This window comes from Calypte anna, chromosome W, assembly GCF_003957555.1.
Source record: "Calypte anna isolate BGI_N300 chromosome W, bCalAnn1_v1.p, whole genome shotgun sequence".
Lineage (NCBI taxonomy): Eukaryota > Metazoa > Chordata > Aves > Apodiformes > Trochilidae > Calypte > Calypte anna.
In genome coordinates, this window is record NC_044276.1 from 20307837 (window position 1) to 20316978 (window position 9142).

Sequence of the window (9142 nt, forward strand, 5' to 3'; positions counted from 1 at the left end):
AATGCTCATATTATGGGACAGAGTTCGAAGAGTTCTAGTCAGGTACCAGATATTCCTCCGGAGAGTCCTTTAGGTCTTATGATTAAATATTTGGATAGTAAGGGAAAAAAGAAAAGGAAAAACTAAAATGGAATTAGTGCAATATTGCATGACAACTTGGCCAAAACCATTTTCACAGGAAGAAAGTGACTATGCATACTTATGGATCCAGAATTCTACTTTACCTACAGTGCCCCTCCTCACATTAAAACCTAGAGAGGAGGAGAATGAAAAGAAAAGCAAAGATAAAGAAAAATGAGAACCTTTAGACCGTCTGCCTCCTCCACGTTTGCACAATCCACTGTCAGTTGCTCTGCCGGCACTGGCAATACTTCTGTCACCTTCTCCGTCAACGAAAGGTGAGCAGTCAATTGAGAGAAGCAGCACGAGACTGCTTTAACGTACCCCTTAAGGGAAGTACCACTCAGTGGGAATCAAGGAGGATTAGGATTTGTGACAGCTCCCCTTAATACAAGTGATGTTAGAAGTTTTAAAAAGGATATGGGAAAGCTTTCACAGACATTAGGAAAAAGCTGGAGAAATTAGAAGATTGGCCCGATAGGGGCTTGGAAGAGTTGTTGAGGGAGAGGCAGAGTACAATTTATTAGGCAGAGATTTGATCATGAAATTAAACATAAATATCCAAACTGATGGAGAAAAGTTACAAGTTAATTTATGTACTCTGACAGAAAGGGATGAAGAAACAATTGATCCCTCAGTATGGTTGTCACGGTTTTTTTGCCCAAACCTGGACAATGGTATACAGAGGGAGAGATTGGGAAGATAGATATGGATCCAATAGAAGTTCAAATAATGGATCCACATAACCCAAGCAAGATTAAACAATACCCTATTTCAATGGAGGGATGGAAAGGGTTAAAGCCTACTGTAGATAGGCTTTTAGAATAAGGGACTTTGGAACCTCACATGTTCCCGCATAATACACCAATTCTGCCTGTAAAGAAATCCAATGGAACATACCGGATGGTGCAGGCTTTAAAGAGCAGTAAATCATAGGGTCATCACTAAATTCCCAGTGGTAGCAAATCCTTATACTTTATGAAGTCACATTTCTCCCCAATATATTTGGTACAGTGTAATAGATTTAAAAGATTCATTTTGGGCTTGCCCTTTTCATGTAAAGTCTAGAGACTATTTTGCTTTTGAGTGGGAGGATCCATCGACAGGGAGAAGGCAGCAGTTAAGGTAGACTGTGTTACCGCAGGGATTAACAGAATCACCTAATTTATTTGGGCAGGCTTTAGAGAAGCTGTTACAAGATTTTGAAATGCCCGAGAATGTGAGGTTGCTACAATATGTGGATGATCTATTAATAGCTGGGGAAACTGAAAAAGAAACTCGGGAAGTTACTATCAGATTATTAAACTTCTTGGGGAAAAAGGGACTAAAAGTGTCAAAGTCAAAATTGCAATTTGTGGAGCAAGAAGTAAAGTATTTAGGACATTGGCCAAGCAAAGGTCAAAAGAAACTGGATCCTGATAGGCTATCAGGAATACTTGCTCTAAGACCCCCAGAAACTAAAAAGGAAATTAGACAATTACTGGGATTACTAGGATATTGCAGACTGTGGATTGAAAGTTATAGTGAAAAGGTAAAATTCTTGTATGAGAAGTTGACAAATAATGAAATCGGATGGTCGGAAAGAGACGATCAGAAATTAGAAGAAACAAAAAGAACATTAATACAAGCTCCAGTATTGAGCCTCCCCAACCTGAAAAAAAATCATTTTCCCTATTTGTCAACGTATCAAATCTGACAGCTTATGGGGTGCTTACTCAAGATTGGGCAGGAATAAAAAAAAAAAAAAAAAAAAAAAAAACCCTGTAAGATACGGCTCAAAATTATTAGACCCCATGAGTCTGTTGGCCAGCCTGTTTACAGGCTCTGGTGGCAACTGCATTACTTATAGAAGAAGCACAGAAAGTTGCCTTTAGTGCACCACTGAAAGTATACACCCCCCCATAATGTTAGAGGTGTTTTACAGCAGAAGGCGGAAAAGTGGCTGACAGATAGCCAACTCCTGAAATGCAAAACCATATCAATAGACTCTCCTAATTTGGAACTTAAAACAACTTCAGTGCAGAGTCCTGCACAATTTCTGTTTGGGGAACCATCAGAGAAATTACAGCATGATTGCCTACAAGTAATAGAAACCCAAATGAAAGTGAGATTAGATTTAAGTGATACCGAACTGGAGAAGGGAGAAAAATTATTTGTAGACAGATCCTCCCGAGTAATAGAAGGAAAAAGAAAATCTGGATATGCAGTATATTATTTTATATTTTGATTGTGAGGAAAAATTAGCCATTACTCATAGACCTTGCATGAATTTACAAAAATAACAGGCTTTATGATTTAAGCAAATGACAAAGATTTATTTTAGGGAAAGGAAACAATAACACCACCTTTAAGAGAGAGAAAAAAAAAAAAAAAAAGGGGGGGGAACAAGTTTACAAGAGGAGAAAATTTACACAAATTAGTCACTCCGGGGAAGAGAGTTGTTAAGAAAAGGAAAGAAAAACAAGAGAGCAATTAAGTTTTATCACCGTCCAGGGGCCCTGTCCTCTGGCTGGAGAGGGGGGGTACAGTGGCGAGAGAGAAAGGGGGAGAGAGAGAGAGCTGCACCTTCCCCTTTTCCCTTGGAGTTTTTATACAGCAAAAAGGGGTTCTGGGTTTTTTTGTTTGTTTCTTTGTTTTTGTTTTTTTTTTCATAAATCACTGGCACACAGACTTGCTAAAGATGACACACAGATTTTGTCATCCCAGGAACTTCTCTTTTATTTATTACTATCTTTCAGTCCTTGTTACCTTGCTAAATGTATTATCTTTGTCTTGACTATGTACCTGGAGGCGACCTGATTAGCAGTCCTATCTTTAGGTGCATGATACAAAACAGAAGCTAGTTAAGCTTGGGGTAAAAATCTGTTAGTTGAGAATATATAAATATATCCCATTTCATGTGGTCATCTTATGTAGTGTGGCTCTTTTTGCAGTCTGTGCTTTTTTAGCAGGCCGATTCCGTCTCCGAGGTTTCTATTAAGGAGCAATTGGAAACCGCGCCCTGCCTGGCAACAGTTCTTCCCGCTGCATGTCTTTCCTGGCTCAAAAGACAATAAATTTTTAACATGTGTCTATGGGGGGTGGTAAACTGTCTGTTGTACCACACATTTGCCACATTGCATTTACCTCACCATATCATATCAAGGACCAAAAGATTCACCCCTGAAGAAGTGTCAAAATTCGAAAAGATAGGGGCCAAAATTGGAACAGGGTAAATGGATGCTGCCTGATGGACGAAAGATGTTACCAAAAGTGTACACCAGGATGTTTAACTTGTCAAAAAATTAATAGGAAAATATTTAAACACGTAGCCATGGGAGGAAGAAAAACTGCCCACAGGCCTTTTGAGAAAAAACAAATTGAATTACCTAAAGTAGGAAGAATCAGATATTGGTAATAGTGGGTCATTTAACACACTGGGTAGAAGCTTACCTGGTAGTGAGAGCTACGGCACAGACGGTGGTAAAGGGGTTTTTTTTGGATCAGGCAATACCTAGATATGGAGTAACTTTTGGTATCGACTCTGACCAAGGCACACATTTTACTTCAAAAATAATTAAATTAATATGCAAATCTTTGGGTATCCATTGAGATTATCATACTCTTTGGTACCCGCAAAGCTCGGACAGGGTGGAAAGAATGAATCAAACTATTAAGCAACAATTGGCAAAATTAATGCTTGAAACCCAAATGCCTTGGATAAGATGTCTACCATTGGCACTCTTAAGTACAAGAACAAAACCACAAAGTGAAACTCGATTATCACCATATGAAATGTTATATGGGATGTCTTATTGTTGGGGAATGCCAATAAAACATGATATAATAGAGAATACAAGTATCAGAAAATACATAGAAATTTTGGGAAAATGGTTGAGTTAAAGGAAATAGGAATGTTGGTGCAAACACACCCCCCCTTGGGACTTGCAATACATCAAAAGAAAGCTTATCCCCTCTCTGGGAAGGACCTTTCCTTGTCTTATTAACTACAGATACTGCTGTCCGTACTGCTGAGAAAGGGTGGACACATGCCTCTGGAGTTAAAGGACCAGTAAAGGAGTGAAAGATCACCTCCCAGCCTGGGGAACCGAAAATCACACTGAAAAGAACATAAGCAGATAAGTAATTGGGGAATTTCATATAGTAACTCCACAAATTTAGATAAATTTAGATAAAATTTTGTTAAAAAAAAAAAAAAAAGTAAATAATATTCTAAAGGAACAGGGAAGGGAAGGGAAGAAGGGAGTGGAGACACAAAGGACAAATACCATAAGGTGGAGTCAGGAGAAAACTAAATTATCTTAAGTTTTCCAATTTGGCCCATCACAGGAAAAGGGGCAAGACCGGATGGGACATAGAAGCTGCAGCTGAAGAAGGTCTGCCAAGGGCTGCAACCCCTCTGGGCTGTGACCACTAAGCAATATGATCCCTACCGTGTTGGGGAAACAGTTCAGAAATATACAGGTTGTGAGCAATCCTGATTTACTTCAGCTTAGGCTACATTGGCGTAATGGTTATTGAGGCCTAGCTAGAGGTTTTCTAAAAATGAGCTAATGGGAAAGAGATAACTAATTGGCAGCAGAAGAGGAAAATAATTATGTGAGAAGAGTGGTTCCGTGAGAATGGAATGTGTAATTGGAACACAAAGCCACCTGCATGATATGATGGGGTAAACAAGACTTCTCTATATAAGTGAGCACAAGTTGTTAAAAAACAATTTCATACAATCATATTGATGTGTACATGGAATCCTTAAGCCTCCGCAGACTTTTTTCCCACACTACCGGACCCTTTTTGATTTTGATGGGGATACTAGCATCCACCTTGGCCAAAATTTGCAGTCAATGTGTGGCCACTACCCATAAAGGAATTGAAAAAGAAGAAGTACAGAAAGACTATACTGCTCATGCTTGTAACCCTCTAAATCTAACCATTCTAAACCCTCAACATTGGAAAGATTTGGAGGTGAAATTTGGGATAAAAATATATGCATCTGGTTATGATCCAGGAGCTGTGATTTATGTAACATTTACTGAGCGAATTAAGGAATCCATATAGCACAGGTTGCTTTTTAACTCATTTTATCATGAATTGGAAACTGAGGTGAAATATGAAATTCCCACAAGTGCTAAAAAACTTTTTAAATTTAGCTGAAAACATTGCTAAATCTTCAAATGTCACTAATTGTTATATGCTCAATAGAATCATTAGATTATAAGCTGTGGTAGAAATTGTTTTATTTACAACAGGGGATGCTTCAGAGCTAGTTGAGAAACAGAATATACCAATGAGAACCTCTTTATATCAATAGCTTAGCTTTAGATTATTTGTTAGCACAAGAAAGAGATGTGTGTGTGTGGGAATTCAATCTAATTGCTGCTTGGAAATAGATGATGAAAGAAAAGCTGTACAGGAACTGGTACAGGAAATGAAGAAAATTGCACACGTTCCAGTTAAGCCTTGGACAGGAGTAAATTTGGAAGGAATTTGGAACAATTTCCTGGGAGGTGATTGGCTGGTAAAAATTGGGATTGTGGTGTTGGGGACTTTTGGGATTGTTAATTAGACCATGTTTAATACCTTGTATGACACAATTTGCCCAATCAGCAGTCCAAAAAGTAAAAAAATGAAACCCTTAAATAGTTAGTGGTAAATACAGGTGAGGAATATCAAGAAGAGGAGGAAGATGATGATATCGATTTGTGTTCCTGTAAATGGTGTTTACATGGCAAGAATGATCCATGTAATGTGAATCTTGTAAGTATGGGTGCAACTTGTGTCATACCTGTGTATCCTCAAGTTCTGAGGAAGAGAGTGATTAAAAGGAATACAAATTCATAATGGTTATAAAAAAGAAAATGGGAGATTGTGATATATTATGATAATGAATTTGTATTCCTAACCAGTAAATTCAGAATTAAACTAAGAAGAAAGTGAATATGGGGCTAGACAAAGCAATTGAGACCTATAATTTTCCACAAAAACAGTGTAAGCAACACAAGGCCTTAACAAGACTAACTTCTGTCTCGGCGATAATTGAAGCATAGGCCTTGTTCTTAAAACAAGGCACTGCCAAGGCTAACTAGGCACCAAAAGAATGCGAACATCTGCACAGAGACAACATAAAAATGCCACAACCAGCAGATAAGGGAAAAATTATGGCTAGGGTCTAATTTTGCTCTGTAACAAGATAATGAAGTTGACGAAAACAAGAAAGGTAAAGGGTTCAAGTTTGAGGAAGACTTCTTACTTCATCCAAAGACCCCCTGACGACACACCCCCCCCCCCCCCCCCCGTATCTCCCCAAGAGAGGACTCTGCCTATCATGAATAATGTAATAACATGATGTAATCCCTATGAATATATATGTAAACCCACCTCTTTTTAATATTCATAGAATTGTAATCAATGTAAGGTAATTCTAGAGTTTTAGAAGCATGCGTGTGAGCGGAGCAGAGACTCCCCATGCACCCAGCGCTATTTTGCTCACTGCAATTTCAATTTATTAATTAAATTAAACCATTAACAGAATATTGAGTCTCAGTCATTTTTAACATTTATGATCTCAATATTCCATTACCTGTGTCTACCTTCTTGTGTAGAAAATGAAAGAAATTGAACACAGTGCTTCATTTCTGAAGATATTTCAATATTATGTACTTTTGTTAAAAAAAAAAGCTTTCATTCAATATTAAACTTTTAAGCACTCCTAACTTCCCAATACAATCCAACACCAACTTCAAGTCATCTTTTATCATCACTGATAAAATAGCAAAAAGTTTTTATTTTTAGAAGGGGAAAACAAGCTTTAGTGCCATTTTCCTTCTGCTCCTCCCCACCTCGCATATCTCTTGTTGCAAGGGTATTTTATCGCCCTGTTTTGATACTTGGACTAAAGGTTGTACGGCCTTCTGGGAAGCGACCACAGGCTGCGTCTGCCTTCAGGAGCTCCCGGGAAGCGGAGCGGGAGGCCATGGCCCCAACCCGCACCCGGGCCTGCCGCCAGCTTCGGTCAGGAACCTGAGAAGTGTGGGGGAGACACCCTCCCCGTACGCACTCGGCCACAACCTCGCAGGCCTCGCTCTCCGGAAGCTCACGCCAGGCATCCAGCGGGCTCGGTACAGGGGTTGCGGCAGAGTGCGGCAAGGGCTCCCGGGCTGGTCGCCGACGCCACCTCAGCCGCCCAGCAAGGGTTGAAGCCGCACACGCGTCTCTTTCCGGAGACAGTGTATGCTCACGCCGCCTCTCGGAGGCGGAGGAGCGGGCAGGCGCTACGCAGATGCGGGGTTGAGTACGCGAGCCCCTCTACTATCCTCATCCAAGGACGAGGGAGCGGCTGTTTCGCAGGTTCCCCGGCGTCAGGTGGTGGCTGCCTTGGCCACGCCGGCACCCCCCACACCCCCACCAAGACCCTCCACTGGCGCCGGGGAAGGCGGAAGCCTCGGCCTGTATGTTCAGAGCGGCGAAAGAAGGAGGAGACAGGCGAACGGAGCTGACGGCCCTCGGCTAGCTGCGGGAAGGTGTAGTGCAGCGCGGAGAAGGGAAGCGAGAAACCGCCAGGTACAGGCTGCGGGGAGGAGGAAAGGCAGCTTACCTTGCTGAGCACCCCACAGAGCTCAACAGGCAGCCCGAGCTCGGTCTCAGAGTCCTCTTCGGAGCCGGAAGAATTCCAACTCTGATTGTCCGACATAACTGAGCAGGGAAGAACCGAGTGACCTCCGCCCACAACAGCCTCAGCCTTCTTCGGCTGAAGGGACGGGAGCAACGCGCTTTACCTGAGCAACACTACCCGCAGTTCCACCAATGCTACTCGCCCGTGCCAGAGACCGGCCGGCGCCGAGGCACGTAAGCTCGGGCTTCTCCCTCACCGTAACTCTACGGCCTCTACCCGCGGAAATAGCCACAACATAGAAGGGACGAGCACGCGTCTACCTGCCGTGCACTCCACTTAAACCGCAGCCGCCACCACCATCTTACACGAGATGGGGTCTCTGTGTCGCTATTTACCAGCTCCGCCCCCCCGCCTTCCCTCCCAGCTCCGCTAGCTGGGCCGCGCGGTGCCTGTTGGGAGTTGTAGTCTTTCATGCAGCGGTAAGCCTCGTCACAATTGTATCTTAAGAAATGTAGTCCGCTGCAGTGACTGCCTCCCTTCTGTCAGCAGTTGGCAGCCATCTTGGTTTCGTCGTTTCTGTGGCGCTGTCGGTGAGTTTCGCTTCTGCAGCCCGATGAGGTAAAGAACTCCATTCCCTCTCCTGCCGGGCGAAGGATGCGGTGCTCCTTAGGGTGGTGTTTGTTTTATTGTTTGTTCTTTTTTTCTTTTCTTGTTTTATTGTTTTTGGTTGGTTGGTTGTTTTTTTTGGGGGGGAGTCGGTGAGGGAGGACCCATTCTTTAGTAAGGTGAACCGTTTCTCCGGCTCTGCTTGCTTTATAGCGTGAGAGAAGTGGTATCGCTTTTCCTCGGTATCGCTTTCCACCCAAAAATGGTGGCTACGGAGGCCGTAGGAAGGGGGAGATGGGAAGTGCTGCCGGCTACCGAGTGAGACTTGGGAGGCCGGGCACCCCGCCGCAGGTGACGTCTGCGTGGGGCTGGCGGGCACTTTGCACTGCTCTCTTGGGCCGCGGGGCGAAGAGGCTGTTGAAGCTTTCGCCCTGCAGGCGGCGGCGATTGCGGGTTAAGTGCGCTGTGCCAAGGAACCATGCTTTGTGAGTGGGGTCAGCAGCCTGGTCTTTCCTAGCTGCTAAGGCGCCTCTCACTTTCGTTCTGCTTCACCGGCTCAGCCCAGAGGTATATTATGAACAGAACGGAAAGTGGCAGTCAGCAGTCTGCCTCTGCTGTGAGATATCGGTATCGTTTTATTTGCCTAATATTTTCACAGTTTAGGGAACATAACGATAATTTTTTTTTCCAGAACCCCGCCAGAGATATGTATCCTTGTCGATATTTATGGGTGGAGAAATATTTGCAGAAAAAAAATAGTAGTTGAATGTATCACTTCTTAGTTTATGAACAGATTTAGTGGAT

General features: G+C 42.8%; 1 protein-coding gene across 1 annotated transcript in view; it reads right to left on the reverse strand.

Moving 5' to 3' along the window:
* The window catches only part of LOC103534790 (collagen type IV alpha-3-binding protein-like), a 204049-nt gene extending 195958 nt beyond the window's left edge, over positions 1-8091 (reverse strand). The window contains exon 1 of the mRNA XM_030468387.1: positions 7715-8091. Within this exon, the coding sequence (XP_030324247.1) occupies positions 7715-7810 (96 nt within the window). The 5' untranslated portion in view covers positions 7811-8091. The remainder of the gene's footprint in view (positions 1-7714) is intronic.
* Positions 8092-9142: the final 1051 nt, after the last annotated feature.